Source organism: Genypterus blacodes, unplaced genomic scaffold, assembly GCF_046128005.1.
Source record: "Genypterus blacodes isolate CSIRO-AG114 ecotype Tasmania unplaced genomic scaffold, CSIRO-AGI_Gbla_v1 ptg000129l_1, whole genome shotgun sequence".
NCBI classification, from domain to species: Eukaryota; Metazoa; Chordata; class Actinopteri; order Ophidiiformes; family Ophidiidae; genus Genypterus; species Genypterus blacodes.
This window is the reverse complement of record NW_027466931.1, coordinates 201,809-222,389: the sequence shown is the minus strand read 5'-3', so window position 1 is coordinate 222,389 and position 20,581 is coordinate 201,809. Positions and strand designations below refer to the sequence as shown.

The 20,581-nt window shown below is 41.5% G+C and overlaps 2 protein-coding genes across 4 annotated transcripts; both read right to left on the bottom strand.

Annotated features, from left to right (window-relative positions):
- Positions 1 to 2,542: 2,542 nt before the first annotated feature.
- LOC143010712 (uncharacterized) lies at positions 2,543 to 13,197 on the bottom strand. Of its 3 annotated transcripts, none has more exons than XM_076163205.1 (5): positions 12,875 to 13,197; positions 12,055 to 12,160; positions 11,686 to 11,784; positions 11,252 to 11,542; positions 2,543 to 3,968 (listed from the first exon to the last, which is right to left on the bottom strand). In XM_076163205.1, exons 2-5 carry the CDS (start codon positions 12,067 to 12,069, stop codon positions 3,114 to 3,116), a joined length of 1,260 nt encoding a protein of 419 aa, XP_076019320.1. In that variant the 5' UTR covers positions 12,070 to 12,160; positions 12,875 to 13,197; the 3' UTR covers positions 2,543 to 3,113. The 3 variants fall into 3 exon arrangements, with proteins under 3 accessions (XP_076019320.1, XP_076019321.1, XP_076019322.1); XM_076163206.1 differs by lacking the exon at positions 12,875 to 13,197 and adding an exon at positions 12,289 to 12,868; XM_076163207.1 differs by lacking the exons at positions 12,055 to 12,160; positions 12,875 to 13,197 and having other exon boundaries at positions 11,252 to 11,563; positions 11,686 to 11,769.
- Positions 13,198 to 13,546: 349 nt separating this feature from the next.
- LOC143010571 (uncharacterized) lies at positions 13,547 to 20,465 on the bottom strand. Its single transcript, XM_076162948.1, has 6 exons — positions 20,063 to 20,465; positions 19,547 to 19,646; positions 19,265 to 19,375; positions 19,005 to 19,091; positions 18,102 to 18,707; positions 13,547 to 15,424 (listed from the first exon to the last, which is right to left on the bottom strand). The coding sequence occupies exons 2-6, from the start codon at positions 19,562 to 19,564 to the stop codon at positions 14,723 to 14,725; spliced, it is 1,524 nt and encodes a 507-aa protein (XP_076019063.1). The 5' UTR covers positions 19,565 to 19,646; positions 20,063 to 20,465; the 3' UTR covers positions 13,547 to 14,722.
- Positions 20,466 to 20,581: the final 116 nt, after the last annotated feature.

Genomic DNA, 20,581 nt, shown 5'->3' with positions numbered 1-20,581 from the left:
GTGGAGACACACTGAGGTTACCCTTACAACACACTCTGTGGACAGGGTGAGACACACACAACGTCATCATCACAATCATTATCGATAACAACTTAAATTTAAATTAGTGTGTGTGTGTGTAGGTGTTACTGAAGGCCGAGCGGGGGAGAGGACAGCGTGGACAGATCGCTGTTGATGATGTCACACTGCGGCGGGGAGCATGTCGATGACACCCTCATGACCTTCGGGACAGTCCTCCCATGACATCCTGTAAGACTTTTCCAATTAAAGTATCGGACTGAACTGAATTTTCAGCTTAAAATGCCCACCATCACCAAACACAACTTTGATTGATTCAATTTATCGACAATTAATGATTGTTTATTATTTCAGCCAATTTAATGTCAATTAAACCATTCAGTGATTCAAATGTAAACCACCAGCAAGACCTCGTCATTCAGAAAAAGTACTATTAATAAGTTATTACATTAGTATAAATCTGTGTACGGTATATATGCCACTTTTGTTTATATTTTTTTGTATATTTTTCAAATAGAATACAAGCTATTCATGTTTGTTTGTATGTTGCATGTTCTTCCATGTATATACCTACTCTGTGGTTTTATATTAATTACAAATATTGATCAAATTTTCCGATGTGAAATTGGAATTGTATGTGTTTAATGAATGTTGAGTGACATACTAAATATGTTAATTCTTCTTATATGTAATAGTATTTTTTCTGTACAGTCAAATAATCTGATAAATATTTCAATTATTACTGATGTCCTTCAGCTATATTACTTATAATATCCAAAGGGTTATTAATTAGTTAACCCAGGTTTATTTCAAATCGTATTTATTTGAGATATTAATGTAACGTAACGTAATCGACTGATAAATCACATCAGTGCTGATAAATCTATCGGTTACGGTCATGTTCAACAACAAACAAAATTTAAAAATGAGTAGATGGTTTTTTAATCGATATTCTTCCACTTTCATGCGCGAATTAAGAGAAACAAACCCAGTAAAAGGTTGACAGATTCAAAGCCAGACAGACAGGCAGTGTGTTTGTGTGTGTTTATGTTTAAATGTGTGTGTGTGTGTGTGTGTGTGATCCCTGGCTCAAATGAAAGGGACCAACAGGTTACAACTAAACCATCTTTTCTTCTAAAAACACAGGTAAAGTTTGGACTTTGCTTGAACATTTGGTGTGAGCGAGTTGCTGCAACATAAAGGAATTCTAAGTGTCGCAGGGTCTCATTCACGCACATTCACGTTTTCCTGTGCAAGCTTTTATAGAGATTTTATAAAGTTATTGACATCAATCTCTGATATTTATTTGTTAGCTGTCGCATTTTGCAGACATTTGGTGTTCACTAACAGTATACAGTCCATAGTGAACAACAGCAAAAAAATACATCATTCTGACTCAATACTTACCCACAGCAAATCTGCCCTTATCTGTGTGTGCATGTGTGTAAAGTGCAGATGTAGAATCCACCCTAAAACTTGACCTCTGCCATAATGCCTCAGGTAAGACACAGAGAAAAAAGAGAGAGGATTGAGCCTGGTGATTTGTGTAACATCTGCTTCAAGGGAGATGGCATAGATGCAAACACACAAACACACAAAGATGAGGCAGATGAAGGGGAAGAGCAGCCGGAAACATGATTGGTAGTTAGCCGTTAGCCTGACAGATTCCTGAGTTTATAGACACACTATACGTGTGTGTGTGTGTGTGTTACAGTCTGCTGAGTACAGGCCCTGCTTGTTAACCCTGTAATTATTGTAATAACCTCACTTCTCTCTTTGAGTGAAACTCACCAAGCAGCAAACCTCAGCCCTGCCTCCTGCTTGTCATTTGCTAGTTTGACACCATATGCACCTGTCCAAACACCAACTATAAAACAGAAATAAACTTATTCCACCACCCCTCCATGTTATAAGTTGTGGCACATTTTTCAGGTGCAATTTAACTATCACCATTGCAGGATGATACAGGAAAACCTAATATCAGTCCTGTGCAATTACAAATGCAATAAATTATGTAAACAATACATATAATGAAGTATTTATGTCCAATTGTCAAAGCTGTGGTCGTCCTGATGCATTTGTTACGTCTTCAGTCACTGGAAACAGGTTGGAGCAGCTGTACGAGCAGAACATTCCTGTGCAAGATTACTGCTGGCTGTATGAACTGCACACGCCGTCTGCAGCCAACACGGAAGAACTGCATCACCGACACGCTGCAAGTGAAGAAATCCTACGACAAATAAATGTTGACCATTTTTTATAGGGTCGGGATGATGTCACTTGAATATAAAACTCAATGATTATACCTGCAGAATTATGATCAGGATTTACAACATTAAGTGTAACATGATAACGATTGACCAATCACATCATTACAAAAAAATATTCCCACACAGGTCGCAGTAGTATGGTTTCTCCCCATATGGATAACCTGAAGGTTTCTAACCCATGAATCCAGACAGGATGTTTGGTTGAATAATATGTTTATAGTATGCGTAAAAATGTCAATAGCAAGTGCCGGCACTTATTATTGACATTTAAAAAAATTTAATATCTGCACAAATTCGCTGAAAAACACCTAACATTCTAGGTTTCATGAAATTTTATTATAATAAAATACATCAATAATGAATACCAGTAAATGAATGATAGCATTAAAATTAATGGCACTCAGCATAAAAACAGTTATTCTTGTAGCACCACCATCAGGTCGACTGATGTCAAATGTTCACCAAGTTTAAGTTACAGTCTATGCTTTCATTTTGTAAAGGATGAGGCACGCCCACTCAACTTTGGCAGATAATTATATCAAAACATTAAAGAAAATGGCGGACATACTAGCGTGGTGCAGTGGGAGGATATTAACAGAACTCGTGGGACCAAATAATATTGATTCTATAGCTTTTGGTCCAAAATGTAAAAGTGGACAATACAGCGCAACCATCAAGCCAGTTGGTACCAAAATGTAACATGTTCTTCCCTGAAAGATGTCCAACCTGCCCACCGAGATTCACTGAAATCAGTGAACTTTTTCAGAAATCAGAAAGTGCAACAAAACATCAGTGCCTTGGCTGTGGTAAATATGAGATAGTCATTCAGACACATCTATGTCTCTTCAGCTGATTCAAGAAAGTAAAGTTCTTCTTACACTGATCACACGAGTATGGTTTTTCTCCTGTGTGGATCCGTTGATGTCTTGTCAGGATCGAAGCTGTGTGGAAATACTTCTGGCAGTGTTGACATTGATACGGTTTGTCTCCACTGTGGATTCGCTTATGTAGCAGCCATGTCGTTCGGTGACTAAAGCTCTTCCCGCACTGGTCACAGGAGTATGGTTTCTCACCTGTGTGGACACGCTCGTGCTCAGAGTGGTTTGACGAGGAAGTAAAGGTTTTGCCACAGAACCGGCACTGGTAAGGTCTCTCTCCGGTATGGTTGCGTTGATGGAGTGTATATGAGGAGTAATGATGGAAGCTCTGCCCACACAGGTCACAGGAGTAGAGTTTCTCCCCCGTGTGAATACGTTGATGACGAGTCAGATTGGACTGTGTGATGAAGGTTTTGGAGCAATGCTGACACTGGTATGGTTTGTCTCCAGTGTGGATGTGTTTGTGTTGCTCACATGTCAGTGCCTCACTGAAGCTCTTGCCACAGAACTCACAACTGTATGGTTTTTCTCCCAAGTGCCTCCGCTGGTGGATTTTCAGGGTGCTGGACTGAGTGAAAGACCGCCCACACTCGTCACAGCGGTACGGTTTCTCCCCGCTGTGAATGCGCTGGTGGGTTTTCAAGGTCCTTAGGCGTGTGAAAGATTTCCCACACTGATCACAGGGGAACGGCCTCTCTCCGGTGTGTACACTCTGGTGGTCCTTCAGCTGGTGTGACGTTGTGAAGGCTTTGTCACAGAGTTGACATTGGTGAGTTTTGGGCCTGGTTGAGCTTCTCTGATCCTAAAACAAGACAAGGATGAAGATAGATTAACTAAGATGCAGTGGTAGAGGAAGCTAAATCAAATCTAATTAAATGACTGATATATACTAACTGATAATGTCTAATAATGTCCTATTTGGCTCCATCTATAAACTGGAATTTTTGTGACCGATTTCTGCAGCGATCATGGCGATCACAACGTTCCCCGTGCACTTGGGTCCAGCTCTTTCTGAGTTGGGTCGTAAGGGAATGCAGACAGGGAAATGGTAAACTAATCTAAGGCTAAATACCAGCATGAGAACAAAAGTCAACAAGTACTGTAAGGAAAAGGTGAAACACTTTGTAGAGTGAGTGAATCTCTTGAGAGCTCAACAAGTTTGGGTCTGTGCAATTTGCCCTTGGGATCCCGTTTTGCTCCAACTGACTTTCCTCCTCTCTCCAGTGGATACCTCTACCCCTCCACATTAAACTTCCCTACAGATCGCAAAGCCAACAGAGAACATCATAGTCCATGAAGACTCCTGCCTAATCTTGTCTGTAAATCACCATTGCGAACGAGGACCGAGAGTCGAACATTGATGTAATCCCACCTCCACCATTAACCCATTAGTCACACCAACCACACATCTCACCAGTCACATCCTTATTAACTTTTACTTCACACATACATATATTAATGCCTGTTAAAGCAGCAATTGACCATTCTTACCTATGTCATTGCTTTTCACACATCACAGAAACATAGCAAAGACATTAAAAAAGACACTTGAACATCTTAAATCACAAAATTTATTTATCGAAAACAAAGTCAACAACAAGTGAAATAAATCCAAACTTTCTAAAAACATGAAATTAATAAAACTCTTTACAGACAGTTCTGTGCTCCAAAATGTCCTGTTCACGCAATACCAAAATTGAGCTTGTATAAGGCATTTGACTACACGGTATCCCTTAGGTGGGCAAAACCTCCTGATGGCTAAAATGTGCATTTTAATATTTCAACATATCAACTTTTTTAACAGCCAACCAGCAAATAGAAAGGAACTCACACGGGGAAAAAAATACAATTTGAAAAAAAATGCACGAATTATGAAAGCCTCAGGATTTTTTTCCCAAGTGTTTTTATTTATTAGGCATAAAAAGAACAAATTAATTTGTTTGTTTTTTTTACACCAATTATTTAAGGAGTTACTGAAATGTCCACTCAAGTGGATATTGTGCGTCTGAGGAACAGAAACAGAACAGTGTGTATTTAACAAATCAATGAATAAAATGATAAAAATCAAATAATATTAAATAAATTGTATTTGTAATGCTGTTTAACACATTTTCACATATTCTAATACTCACTCTTAACTCCTCAGCTCAACAAACACAAAACGCATGTGCTTCTACTCTCAATTGAAAACTAAAATGAGTGTTTTAGGGCGGCTGTGGCTCAGAGGTAGAGCAGTCGCACCTTGCATGGCAGCCACCGCCATCAGTGTATGAATATGTGTGATTGGGTGAAAGAACACTTGTAGTACACTTGTACATTGAGTGGTCAGAAGACTAGAAAGGCACTTTACAAATGCAGTCCATTTACCATCCATTTACCATTTATTAGGAAAACTAACAAAAATCAGTGCAAAATACAGCACAAATACAAAAACAACTCCCATGGAGCTCTATTATTTCAATATAAATCTACTGTCCAGTGAAAACCAGATAGTCAAAATAAAGCACAGAAGTCCAGTGCAAAATACAATACAAACAACTCACATGGAGCTCTATTATTTCAATATAGATCTAACTGTCCAGTGAAAACCAATATGCAGTGGAAATGAAGCACAAAGGTCCAGTGCAAAAATTCTGTACAAAACAACTCCCATGGAGTTTTACTATTTCAATGAAACTTTTCTAATAGAATAACAACTGTAAACATTGTGATTGACTCTCTCTTTCAGATTTTAGTAGTCTCTTCAGTTTAACTGACCTGTACTAGCCTGTACTACATCAGTTTATCTTGTGTGAAAATTGGCAAAGCACCCAGGGCACAAAGCCACATCACACTGCATGCAGATATACTTGCTCTTTCGTGTGCATGCAGCATCCTTGCATCGGTTTGCATTTTTTTACATCGGTTAGCCGGGGCCAGTGGTTTCCAGGGGCAAACTGGATCTCAGCGGGTGTCTTGGACACTGCTCTGCCTCTGCGATTCCCAGGAGGAAGAGGAGAAGGAGGTGAGCCCTCACTTGGTCTTCCTCTTTTGCGTATTTGGATGAAGCCTGCAACAAAACAACAAAAAGTATTTCACCCACTACTTTTACATCTGTCAAATCTGTGATGTGACAAATAAAGCTGAATCTAATCTGAAACGAACCTGCATTTATCAGTGAACGAGCCACAGATGCCTTGAAATGCAGAAGATCCCTCTTTTCCAATCCAGACATTCTTTCGAGGTGCCAGGCATTCACAACGGTCACATCCAAGAAGTGGAAGAACACTCTGATGTACCACCGTTTGTTTTTCCTTCTGTGGGGATACATTGCAACCATCTGATCTAACTGGTCGACCCCTCCCATGTGCTGATTATAAAGCTTCACAGAAAATGGCCTTTGGATTTTGAGCATCTTTTTGTCTTTCTCGCACCATCTCTGGGCCTCATCTGTTGGGGACCTGCCAACGCAGGAAGAGGCCATGTGGATCCCTTTATTATCCAGCCAACGGGTTACATTGACGATTCAGCATTGGTGACAACAGAGCATGCTCCTCTTCCTTCTTCTTTTAGTTGCTTTTCACTCTTCAGTTTTGCTCCAGCTCCCTGCAGCCTGTTGACTCTACACGTGCCAGTGCTATAGATGCCCTGTTGTTGCAACGCCTCAATGAGTGGGATGGTGCAAAAGAAATGATCAAAAAACACCTTGTGGTTCTTCTGCTTTATATCATCACAGAGGCGCACGATGACATCTGGAGCCAATCCCATTTGGCTGATTTCACCACGCCTGGCTGCACCCTGATACACTTCAAAACGGTACATACAGTATATCCAGAGGTCCCTGCTCTCACCCACACTTTCACACCCCAGGGTTTCATTTTTTTGGGGATGTACTGCTCGATAGACAGTCTGCCCTTGAAGGGAATGATCTGCTCATCAATGAATTGGAATTCTTCAGGGTCGACAGCTGAATGGAAGGATTTCTTGAGTGATTCCAACAGTGGTCTGAGCTTGAAGAGCTTATCAGCATCTCCTGGCTTCTTTGAGTAGTTATCCACAAAGTGAATATACCTCAGAATCTGTTCACTGGCATGGCATTTGCAATCAAATCAAAGTGAAGCCCTGCCTCTGATGACCAGTATATTCTTATTCTCGGATATCTGATGTATGACATGGCCATGTTGATTCTTAGAAATGTCATCATTTCTTCTTTTGTCACTGCCAGGTTTTCCTTTCCTTCTTGGAGTGCATACAAGTTTGTATTTTGCACTATCTCATTCACCAGCTCTTCAGGAAATAGATGTGTAAAGAATTCAATTGGTTCTGATCCATTGACATTCAATTTCCACTCTCCTAAAAAAGGTGGCAAGTCTGCCTCAAACTGGTTGTCCTTGGCTCTCCAAAGATGTTTGCTTTTCTTCTGTGCTTTAGCTCTGGCAGGTGGCACATCATCAGCCCCTCCCACATCCTCAGTATCCACAGCTCCATCAGCATCCTCAGGCCCACTGTCACTGCTAGGATTTGCTATTCATTGTTTTTCTGGCAACCATTGATCCTCACTGTCACAACTGTCAGTTTCATCATCTTCACTTGACTCAAATGGAATCTCCTCAACTATCCTGTAGGCTGTTTTATCACAATATGCACTTGAGCCCTACAAAATAAACATACACTAAATGTTACTCATATAATGTAAATAATGATGCACAACATTTTTTTTGATATAAACAAAACATTCTTACATAAATTATAATTAATTTATTCTAATAACATGAAAACATTTATTTATACCCTAAAAAGTTACTGCAGATGAAACCTTTTCGAGAAGAAAAAGAGTGGCGGTAATAGCATGAATTGTAGTCACTGACGCGCAATGTCCACATCGCAATCGCTCACTAAATAAAATCAATACTTGGGAAATTTAAGATATATTGCTCTTTAGATGTTACTCGATGTAACAAAAAATATTTTACCTGCAAGTGTCTTCTTCCATAGAAGTTTTGGATGGATATACCTGAGCAGTTTGGCATGTCTGTGTTTCTGTCAGCCATCTTGTTTGTTTGTCAATTTAGGTGCAGTTCCAACGGCTGGCCACTGGGTGGCACAATATAGGGTGATGCTTTAACGTCCACTTTAGTGGCCTATGTGCAACTTTGACAAAAAAAAAAACCCATTTATTATGATAAAAAAAACTTTTTATTTCCATACACTCAAGTGGACATCGTGCATGAAAGGGTTTGTGTTCCCAAAAACCCATCCAAACAGGAACCAAAACCCACAATACAAATGTTGGATTGTGCAATTATTTACAGTCTTCTGTTTGTAACAGTCTGCTATATTCCAACTGTTTCAGGTCATGCCACTGCGTGAAACAGAGGCCATCGCGAGACCTGCATTGGTTCCTTTTCAGGTTAAGGCACAAAATTTTCTGCTCTTTGTGTCAGATCTGTTGTGTTGACCACAGGCACAGGAAAGCGTCCAAGATGAGTCAGTTCTGGGGATTGTGGGCGGGTTTCAGGTGGGGTCTCCTTGTGTTGCCTCCACAGTCAGCCAGCTCCAAACAGAGCTGTTCCCTGAAAGCCTTTTCAGTCAGCACTGTTTTGCTTCTTGCTTGTGCAAGTTCTTTATGGATGATAAAGCTGTTGACAACAGCTATATCAACAAAGTGGAGGAAAAATTCCTTATACCAATGCATGTTCTCCTGGAGCACAGTGTAGTACTTTGTCCGAGTGTCAGAGTCGTCGTAATCCTGCATGTACCGGTCGTGGTCTAGTACAGCATCAGGTACAGGAAGAGCACGGCTGCACCTGCTTCCGTCTCTGTTCCTAACCTCCCACTGCATCGTCTGTCCACTGTCAGCCTTGTGGATGGTTGAGCACATGCTGAATGCCCAAGTATTTTTCCACTTAACAAACAGCAGTCCATCGTCCCTGATCCATCTCATGTCGCCATTTTCTGCACTTTTTGGTAGACTGTTGAGGTTTGTCCTGGGGTAACCAATCCTCCTCTCCCATATGATTCCACAAGCTGCATAATTCATGGAACTTGTGTGAAAATTATCCACATATAGGTGGTAGCCTGTCCCCAGCAGTGGCACTTGAATGAGGTCTACCACCGAGGCAAAACTCAAACCATTTCCACTCGAGGTTACAGCTTTTCCTTGGTAAACAGAAAAGTTACACGCATAACCAATTCTGCTGTCAGTCAGCACAAACAATTTGAAGCCCCACCTTGCGGATGTTTCCTGTTTGCTGGGATCACAGGCAACCATGCGCTTATCTATTGAAATGTTCTGGAAAGGGTGGTAGTAGGCCTTACATGGATCCAAGATCTGGTCCTGAAGAGGCCTGATGCGGAATAGGGCATCGTACTGCGGTGTTCCTTTCAGCTGATCATTGGTGCTGTCCTTCTCTGGGTCACTCATGTGAAGAAAGGACATGACGGCCACAAATTTCCAGACAGGTATGACACTGACTGGAAATTTGTGGCAGATCATTTCTCGATAAGTTGTTCATTTATTTTGCCTTCATCAGTCCCATGTAAATAACCAGAGAAATGAATTTCAGCATCGTCTCTGAATTTACTTCGATTAATGCCTTCATCACCTGTATTTTCTTCCTTCCAATGTTTTTCTTTGTGTTAGCACACAAAGTGTTCAACACATTTTTTGTGAAAAACAGTTGGAAGAGTCCCATGGGACTGTAGTCCCTCAGAGGATCCAGCTGTGGTCGAGGTGTCCTCCGTGGAACGAAAGAGAACTGGCGAAGCAGCTCATCCTAATTCTCCCTGTTCATCCACCTGAGCTCAGATGTGTCTGCACCTTGCAATTTCCGTTTAACTAGAGGAGCAGCCTTGGGGAGCAAGGGATGGGCAGAGGCTCCATTAGTTTGAGTGACCAGGGAAGGGGGGGCAGTGGAAAAACACGCAAGAGCTTGATCATGTCTGAAATGAGACAGAACAAAGATCATAGTCAATGTAAAAATCTGAAATAGTAATCAGAAATTCTTTTTCAATAATTTCAAGTAATATTTTTGTCTGGCAAAATACTTTCTTTAGAAAACTAAAATTACAATGAAATTAATTAATAATTAAAATCATAAAAATAATGTTAAGGCAAATTGAACCTTTCTTACATTCAGAGTTTCTGTAGCTTATACATAAATGTACATAATGTTATTACTATGTCTGTACTACAGATGCTACATACTAATTATATGAACAAATACAAAAATATATTGCAAAATAGCTCAAATTACCAAAAAAAGCAACTTACTTGTTGAGAAGTGGGTCTCTTCCGTCAGCAAACGCACCCTCCTCCTCTGAAAAATTAATTCCAATGCCTCCTCAAGGGTGAATGGCTAAAAAGTTTTTTTGTTTAGATTAAAAATCCAAGATAAACCATGAAACTACAACGCTTAGTCCGTGCACAAGAGCTGTCAAGCGGCTTCACAATACCAACTACCAGGGAAGGGAGTTGCAAAACTACAATTTATCCAAGGTTGGGGTAAGCTACATCCATTCTTACCGATTGGCTACGTAACGCAGTGCAGTGGAAGTAGACATTAGCCTGTGGGACTTTCTCTGAAACGGTACTACAGACATTAATCGATTTTTTCTAGAACACGTTCAGCTTCTAAATGACAGTAAAGGCAATCTAAAACAATCATAATTTATGAGTGTCGTCACCGTTTGCTGTTACTGCCAAGCTAGTGAATTATATCCCAGTGGTGAATGAACATGTTGAAACTATTAACAAGGTCTACTTCCTGTCAATTCAAGCTAAGGAACTAGTGGTAGATACCATTAATTACAAAACAACCACGACAGGCATGAATCTGTAGCTTTTAACATGTGTTTTTTGCATGCTGCTGACCGTTTTAAGGTCTGTGGTTGGGGGTTTTAGTGGAGTTCTTGATTCATTTATTGATAACATTGTCTGACATTTGATTTTACCACCCATACCAATAGGGGAACAGAACTAGTTTATCAAAAACATTTACTCATGTTGTCTGGAGGACACACCATGTCATACAGGCTAAGTACACACTACAGAGGACTAATATTTATAAGGCATAAAAACGTCAGGACTGATGAAACTTTTCTCACCATAGTGTCCTCCACCACGACACCCTGTTGTACATCTTCTCTGTCCACAGGCTCCTCCTCTAGCACAACATCCACTGTGGCAATACCTTGACACTTCTCAATGCTGTCTTTCTTCTTCGCCCCAGGAGCATTATCCCTCATGGCTCTATACTCGTTTTCATCTGCGTCTTCATTCTTCTCCACCTTCAGCAGACTGTCCATCACGGCTCCATTCTGGTGCTGGTGGTTGTCTTCTTCAGCCTTAGATGAACCTGCAGGGTCCAGTGCAAACTCCTCAGGCTCAGTTTTGATCTAACAGAGAAAAACAGCATACTGTAAGGGCCGAGAAGGATAACAATGTTATAAAGTCGTTACATTGCAAAAGGGCATTAAGAATAATGACAAAACCCAGTTAACAGTTTTACATGTCATGCTGAACAAATGTTGCATCTTACCATATGCTCTTCTTCCTCCACCAACACCCGCACCACTGCTCCATTGTCATCCTCCCTCTTCACCTGCTGACCTGTTGACTCTTCAGGCTCAGGTTTGACCTGAAAAAAGTCAAATGGAAAGGAAAAAAGGAAAAGGAAATGGATCACCATGGGTTCCTGCAATGTGTGTCATTCCAGATTACTGGGAGCAAGACTTAAACAATTCGCCTAATGGATGTAAAACGGACACATAATCAAACGTCCTGTATGTCTTTACAGGAAATGTCTGTTTTTTCCTGTGGTGCACTCTGGGAGCTTGTAGTCGGTAGCAGCCACAGAAAATGTGTTGTTCACTTTTAACAACTTCGACATGAAGATGTGCCTTCTTACCTCTTCAGAACTCATTTTTATTCCACTTAGCTGGCCTGAATGGAAACAAGATGGCCGACGTCCCCTCCTCTTCGCAGACCTCCCCACGTCTCTTCCCGCCACTCAGCTGACGCCATCAAATAGAGACAGAAAACGCCGATATAAACAATACAACCAGGGGCACAACATTTGTGTTTACATGGGAGATAAGCTGTACACCAATAAGTAACAGATATGTAAAAGTCAATGTCGTACTTATCCTCTTGTATTTCCTGTCTTCGTACTGCATTTTCACCTCATCAAGTACATGTCTATACGTGTGTGTCTGCGTGTGGGTGGGTGGTACGCCAACAGTGCTAAGCTAGGCTAACGTGTACCGTACAGGTAAAGAAAGGATGCGCAAGCGGCGTCAGTTCAGTCACGTAGACTTATTTGTTTTGTGACACATTAGCATTAGCCCCCCATGTCCGCTCGGTGTGCTAAACTAGGCTATGTGTTCATCCACACGTTTAGTCTCCGTTCGCATACTTTGAGCTTATATTAGCTAAAGCCGTCACACAGATGACAACTATTTCACTACTGTTCTGCCGCGTCTCTGGATGAAAAGGGGCGAACCAATACAACTTTACAACGAGCCCAATAACAAACATGGACACCGGGACGGACACTGCGTTAGTTCTGTTAGCATCCAAGCGCGAAGGACCAAACAAAGACGCGCAACCGCTCAGAACGTATGTGCTTTCTAAACTCGCGGAGCTCACAGTTACCAATAGGCGCAGCCTGGCCGATTTTCGCGGTGTTTATTTCAACATCGGTCCAAATGTTCCGCCACTTTACTCACCGCCAGCGACGCTCAGCCAGGCACTGGAGAAGCGCGTTGTGTTTTGCGCCTCCCGGGATCCGACAAGGAGGATGTGATGTGGTCCGGCGCTATCAGGTGACACTGAAATGGCCGGCCTCTTCTCTCCAAGTTCTGCGCTAATATGGCTGCATTGTTGTCATGTAAACCGACCCCGAAAAACAACCGTAACTCTTGCCCTTAAAATGTATACGTTTGGTCCGTTTGTAATTTTGGTTCACTTCCGGGAGGGTTCCCTCTCTTGCTCTAGTATTGGCTGAAGACTTCTGGACAGACCGCCTTGTTGTCGGATCTGGGGTGACACAAGTCGGGCGCCGGAGCTTAAAAGCGTGATCATCTTCTGCAAACCAGCTTATTGGTGCATTACCGCCACCTACCTGTCTGGAGTGTAGATCGAGTCTGGCTGTTATCACACACAAAGATAGATAGCTAGTCGATAGATAGATAGCTAGTCGATAGATACACATAGTCGATAGATAGCTCGACCAGTTTCGTCGAGGACATTGATTACATATTGATCTCTAATCCTTACTGGTCTACTGACGCTCAAAGGTTTTTTTCAGCATTACAAAAACTGATATTGCAAATACTGAATAGTCAATATGTGGACGAATAATAGACAACCAATAATAGAATTGAAACATACATACAAAATAAAACAGAACCTTTTATTAGTAAAGCAGAAGAATATCAGCCATTATTATTCCAAACCAATCGAGTTTGTGAATTGTTGTAAGGTGCATGGACATGTCGAATCAAATGTATTTGTATGGCCCAATATCACATACAACGTGTCAAGGGGCTTCACAGGCCCACAACGGGAAGATGGTTCTGGACTCAGGCCAGAACTCTCTGGAAGACAGGAACAACTTATTGTGTAAGGAACAGGAAGAAACCATGGGAGGGAGAATTGAAAGGCCGGGTGTGCAATAGGAACCACAGAGGGGAAATACAATGATACAGCAAAAGTACAAAAATACAGTAAAAGATTAACGGAAGACGCCAATCAAGTCCAGTTTCCTGAGTATGAACTTCCCTTGCAAGCAAAGAATGACTAACATTAATGAGTGAGTGAGTGAGTGAGTGGAGAGGGTAAGAGAGAAAGAAAGAGACCGCTAACAGATGAAGCGCTCACGGTTAAACAATGACTTTCTCCACACAGGGTCACACTTTTAAAACAAACATTGAGATGGGCGGATCAAACCCTCTGTTGCAGAAGAGCATAATGAGCTTATTTCCGCAATGTGCAAAAAAAAGGACGGAGGAAGTAGTATTGCATTCTATTGCCCATGCATGACTCCCAGCAAATCAACACAACTTATCTTGTAATCTTGTTAATCTTAAACATGATTTAAATAAACCCACAACATCCCCGTTGAAACACCTCTAAATCTATCTAACATTATACCAAGCTACATAGCAGCTCATAAATAAATCAGCAATACGAGAAACATCTGTGTTGTGCTTATTCAGTTCATTGAGTGCTTGAAACTGGCAGTCACTAAACTCAAAGATCTTAAGTGACATTCTGACTGGCTTGGATAGAGAGGAGCTCTGATCTAAACGTGTGTGGTGGCTGTACATAAAAAAACTCTGGATTTACACAATTCACACAAATGGTCTTTTTGACTTTCATAATGGCGAAATTCAATGATAGGCGACACGTTTGCAGGTATGGCACATCGCTGAGGGGTACAATAACGTGCCATAAATAAAACAAGTCATTGAGGTGACAGCAGCGACAAGTCAATGAAACAGAAACAGGAAAACTGAAGATTTGGTCCCTCATTGAACCCTGACTACAGACCCAGAACTCTGTAACGTGCAAGCTTAATCGGGGGACACTGAGACACATCGATGTCTAAGCAGCTGTTCTGAACGGGCGAAGTGCTTCTGACAGCGTCCGCACCAGTACGGCTTCTCGCCAGTGTGGACCCGCACATGACACGTCAGGTTGGGCTTGGTAGTGAAGCGCTTGAGGCAGAGCTGGCACTCGTATGGTTTGTCGCCTGTGTGGATCCGCAGGTGTCGATGGAACGAAGATCTGTCGCTGAAGCTCCGCCCACAGTGCTCGCAGCTATACGGTGTCTCTCCTGTGTGAATGCGCTCGTGTGTGTTGCGGTGAGACGAGGATGTGAAGTCTTTCTGGCAGTATTTGCACTGGTAGGGTCTCTCCCCAGTGTGGATGCGTCTGTGTCCCCTGAATGAAGAATAATCAAAGAATTTCTTCCCGCATTGAATGCAGGTGTAGACCTTCTTCCTGTTGTGGATGTTCCTGTGTCGGTGGAATGATGACAAATCACTCAGATTCTTCCCGCAGTCTTCACAGTGATAGAGCTTCTCTCCCGTGTGACTGTTCTGGTGCGTTCTCAGGTTACCTAGCTGTGAGAAAGTCTTCCCACACTGCTCACAGTTGTACGGTTTCTCCCCTGTGTGGACTCTCTGGTGGACTTGCAACTTTGTGGGCGAAGGGAATGTTTTGTCACACTGTTGACAGCGGTGGCGCCTGGGTCTGGCTACGCTACTCAGTTTCTGTAAGATACACAGGCAGAAAAAGAAAACTCACAACACCAAGAAGACTAAAATAATGTTAAAAGTCAACACAAAATTAGACTTTGGTAAAATTACTTCAAATACAGGGGTTCAGATTGAATCTCAGACATATATCTTCCCATTATTTTGAGAAAATTGAGTTCTGATTCTAAAGATCAGGCATATAAAACGTGTAGAATGTTCAGCTTAATCTATGCAAAAACGTTAATTATTGAATTCACGTTCTGGACAACCATTTTGCAATGTTGGAGAATTGTGAAAAGGCAACATTAAAAACTCCCTGTGAATTTAGTTCTATAAATTAATCTACACTGCCATCTGCTGGTTAATTAAGCTCATCGCATAGCAAATCAATTTAAGTGATGTACAGAATAAATTGGGATTTCCAATTAATGTAACAGATAAAGACGATGGATGGTTGTTCTCACCTCTGGCGAAGAATTCATTGTAATCCCACTCATCTCTTTCCAGCACGGATCAGCTGGTTTCAGACGTTTCTAATAATGAGTAAGAATCTGTAAACAAGAGAATAAGAGACTAATTTCACTCATGGTACTTTCAAGAACATAAGCGGTGGCCCTTTGTCTTGCTTCTTCTTCCAAATAGATGTCACTATGTCCTTTAAATTTAGAGACCACACAACTACACAGCCAAACTTACGGTGAGAAAACTGCTGTTTCCCATCGTAACTGACTAGAAAGCTACTTAAATAAACAACAGTTATGTCATCAAACTACCAAATTTACAACATTGATGTCATCCAAACAAACAAAATTACATAATTGATGTCATACTGACTTGTATGGGAACCACACGAGGGAGACCTGACATAATCATTAAAGGGGTAAATCTCTGCCAAATTAAATTAAATTCAACAAAAACAGACATGACATGATCCATCAGGACGAGCACAGCATTAGCCAGTCAGCATCCGAGCTAAGGCAGCGCAAAGTCAGCAGCGAGGAGTCGAAGATAGCCGTTGAACCGCCTGCAGCATTCGATGAGAGAGGGCACGGTGAGAGTGGGAATAAACTGCGTCTTTACCTCCTCTGCATCTTAGGTAGCTTCAACGACCGTTCGCCATTTTGGGTTTACGTCTTCGGGTCACGTGACACACGGAAACAGCCGAGAGTGACGCTTCTTGACTCGGTAGTTTCAGTAAAAAGACGTTTGTACTCTGAAATCTATATAAAACATCCTCTGCGGACACAAATTAAGACGATTAATACGCATTGATATACATGAAAACCATAATAAATACAACATGTCAACTCAAAATGTTAAACTAAATTTAGTCTATATTTTAGAGCCATATAAAGCAGATATACGACATTGAATCAAAATGTCACAATGACACGAAGCTATTTCGGGTCCTCGAAATAGAATAAGAAAAAGAAAAATGTTTGAATTTTATCTTCTTTTTTATGCTTTTTATTTTGAATTACATGTATGAACCACTCTATGATTAAATGTTATACATGTTTGTATTTAGGTAACTGGGACAAAGCTCAATGTGGGCGACTATTGACAAAACTTTATTAGCCGTGAGAGGCTAAGACGGGGACGCGCTGTTTCTTGTTTCGGAGACGTCACAGCACTTTTACTCTCTTCATTGGTATGGCAGAATAAACAGTGGATTCTCCCTGGCGTTGTTATTACTTATTTATTTAACGATCGCTTTGGCGGTCAACAGAGAGTAACACTCCCCTCTCACCCACTCTCCAATACCATTCCAAACAAAAGAACTGACGAGCAAACAGGTGCAAATAATCACTTATCGCCGCTACGCTCCGTGACGCACACACATATACACACTCACACAGACGCACACCCACCATCAGGTGACGGATAAAAATACAAGCACCTTCCTTGCCCCTACAGTCAAGATAAGATATGTTGTATATGTATAGGTCAGAGTTAGTTGTCATCTGTGGTTCCTGGATAGCAACCACCTTATTCCATCCACAATGGCAATCAGTCGGAACAACCTTAACACAATATGATTAAAGCAAAAAATGACATTTCAACAGTTCAAAACTTGTTTAATTCACTTATTAAAGTGTTAACCAAAAACAAAACGATGATTTGTCAATATCAATATCCAATAAATACGCATCAAGATTCATGCATAAATAAAAAATGAAAACAAATAAAATACAGAACTCGATATCAGGTTGCTCAATAATTACTACAAATTACATCTATTGCTTTTTTATTGACCTCCATGTTTAATGTTTCAAAGATTTAGCATAAAATCACAGCTCATTTATACAATTACAATTTATCTGGATCAATACTGGTGTGATACACTACTATTATCCACAAATGTTACATAAATGTCATTATCCTCCTTATAGTTGACTTCACATGTTTAACTTCATCTCTCACTTTAGTTCCTCTGTTATGTTACTTTAGTGAGGTACACAGTTAAAAGTTTATTCCTAGATGTTGTGAAAACATCCGACAGCACCAAAAATCCCCATATTTCCACTGAGCTCACTGTTGGTTTCCTAAAAAAGTAGTAGTTTCCCGGGAGAAAATATTGGAAATCATCCAATACATAAGACACCATCTAATCCTGGATTTGATCTCTGTGGTTTCATGAGTTGTGTTGAAACTTGCTGTATAGCTCTGCAGCCAGAGGTGGCACTCTTCAGCAGCTTATGCAGGTGTGGTTCCTCAGTTGTGCTGTAAAGGTGAAGTTTGTCTTACAGCGGTCACACCAGTACGGTTTCTCACCAGTGTGGATACGCTGGTGGTCTACCAGCGTTGACGAGGCAGTGAAACGTTTTGAACAGTACTCACACTCATATGGTTTTTCACCCCGGTGGGTGCGCAAATGTGATTTGTAGGCTGATCGACTCCTGTAATTCTTACCACACATGTCACAGCTGAATGGTTGCTCTCCGGTGTGAATACGCTCGTGGCATCGTCGGACAGCAGATACGCGGAAAGACTTGTCGCAATATCTGCACTTGAATGGCCTCTCTCCAGTGTGGATGCGCTTGTGCTTGGTAAACGAAGAGGAACAGTTGAATCCGCGACCGCACAGTTCGCAGCGGCGGAACGGCTCTCCGGTGTGCTTGGTCTGGTGGGTTTTCAGGTGATGGGGCTGAGTGAATGTTTGTCCGCACACGTCACAGCTGAACGGCTTCTCTCCAGTGTGAACCCTCAGGTGGCGCTTCAGCCGGGTCAGCGTCAGGAAGGTTTTGTCACACAGCTCACAGCGGAAAGTGCCAGGCTGGTCCGACCCTTCCCGTTTCTACGGCAACACACAGAGAGGATGTGAGGATCAGATGTTTATCAATTCAGCGACTACTTCAAACATAAACATGACACATCATCAAATCATCCCTTAATTTTTCATTTAAAAAAAAAAAACTAATTATTGCTTTAACTGCAGTGTAAGCAAACTTTAGTCGCTCTCCATGGAGAGAAGGGAAACAGAGAATGTGTCCTGTTATCCCCCTTAATCATAGATGTCAGGATTACAAAAACCCTTCCCCTCTGGTAAAGTGAAAGCACACAGACACACTGATTCACACTCATGCCTACTAACCTGCAGGTCACCAGGTTGTGGCTGTAAAGCGCAGATCTCATCGGAAACCACCACAGGGATAATATGCAAACCCCACACAGAGTGGTCCTAAAAACAGATGAAACAAATAGATAAGCAGACATCTGTGTCTTCAAGTCACTACTACTGACTCCGGAACATGACAATGACTAACATTTAACCACTACTTCCCTACACTGAGAAAGCACTTATTCTTTCATTTATTAACAGCAGAGGTTCCAGCAGTGACATTTTGTACTCACCTCTTGTGAAGAACTCATTTTGATTGCACTCAGCCGTTCTGATTCGAGGCCAAACGGCTGAAAACTTTCCACTTCTCCTAAGCCAGACAAGTCTGTCCCTGCAAGTCCGCTCTGGCAGCACCACACAGAGACAGGGAAGGCCCACAGAAACAATTTTACACAAATGTAAAAACAAACATGGTTCCAGATGTGTTCGAAGTGTCTTAATCTCAGAAAGGTGGAGGGGAAGACGGCTCAACAGTGGTTAACTATGAAGGTTCCAGCAGTGACTCTTGTTCTCACCTTTTGTGAAGAACTCATTTTGATTCCTCTCAGCTGTCCTGCACAGAGACTGACTGCCCTCTTCTAGTCCACCAGACGCCTCTCTTCCTGTCAGGCTGCTCTGACATCATCACATAGAGACATTTCACCAGATGGAAACACCAGTCACAACAATACGAAGACTTCAACACGATTGTGGGTAGAAATAGATCTGAGTTTAACAAATGACGTCTGCTTGCATGGTGCTATGTTATCAATCCGTTTAATATACAAATAGTATTCACAACTGACTAGGTCAGTCATCAGCATTTACATTGTTTTAGCACAAATATTCAATAAGTAAACGAATTTCACATTGACAACAGAGGATACAAGTGTTCACAAACAGCAGATTATTTGATGAGGTTAAATAAAGCAATAACACTATATAATAATAATAATAATAATAATAATAAGTTTTCAGGCTTCTGTTATTGGGGAAGCTAGAACTTAACCTGATGTTTCTCGTCCTCTCTGCAATTTACTTTACTCATTTACCTTTACGATTACGTGATTGTTGTTTTGATGACTGTAGTCCCTTGATATTTACAGTAGGTCTCAAACTAAAATCGAGTAGCTGCATTTCTTTAATGCCAACACTTAACAGTGCTCGGGGCTCAGCTGTTGCCACCGTCCGAGCTTCAAGCTTTAAATATCGGCGAGGAAAAGCTCCATCTGCCGCTGTGTTGGCCTGTTAGCATCCAAGCTAAGACAACGCAGCGTGAGCAGACACCCCCAAAGAGAGACGCTGAACTGCGCACAACCTCAGGGCTTCTGACCACCGCGAATCCGCGTACGAGCAACGAGAAGCTACTCGTGGCGCTTTACCTCTTTCGGCTGTTGTTTACCTCTACGTTCTTGTTTCACTAGCCGTCGGCCATTGTTGTGCGCGTTCAGGGGTCACGTGACACGCGGAATTAGCCAACATATCTGCATCTAACTTTATTTTAATCGAAAGGAATAAGAAATGGAAAACAATGGCAACATCAACTACACTAATATGTAACCTTTAAACAC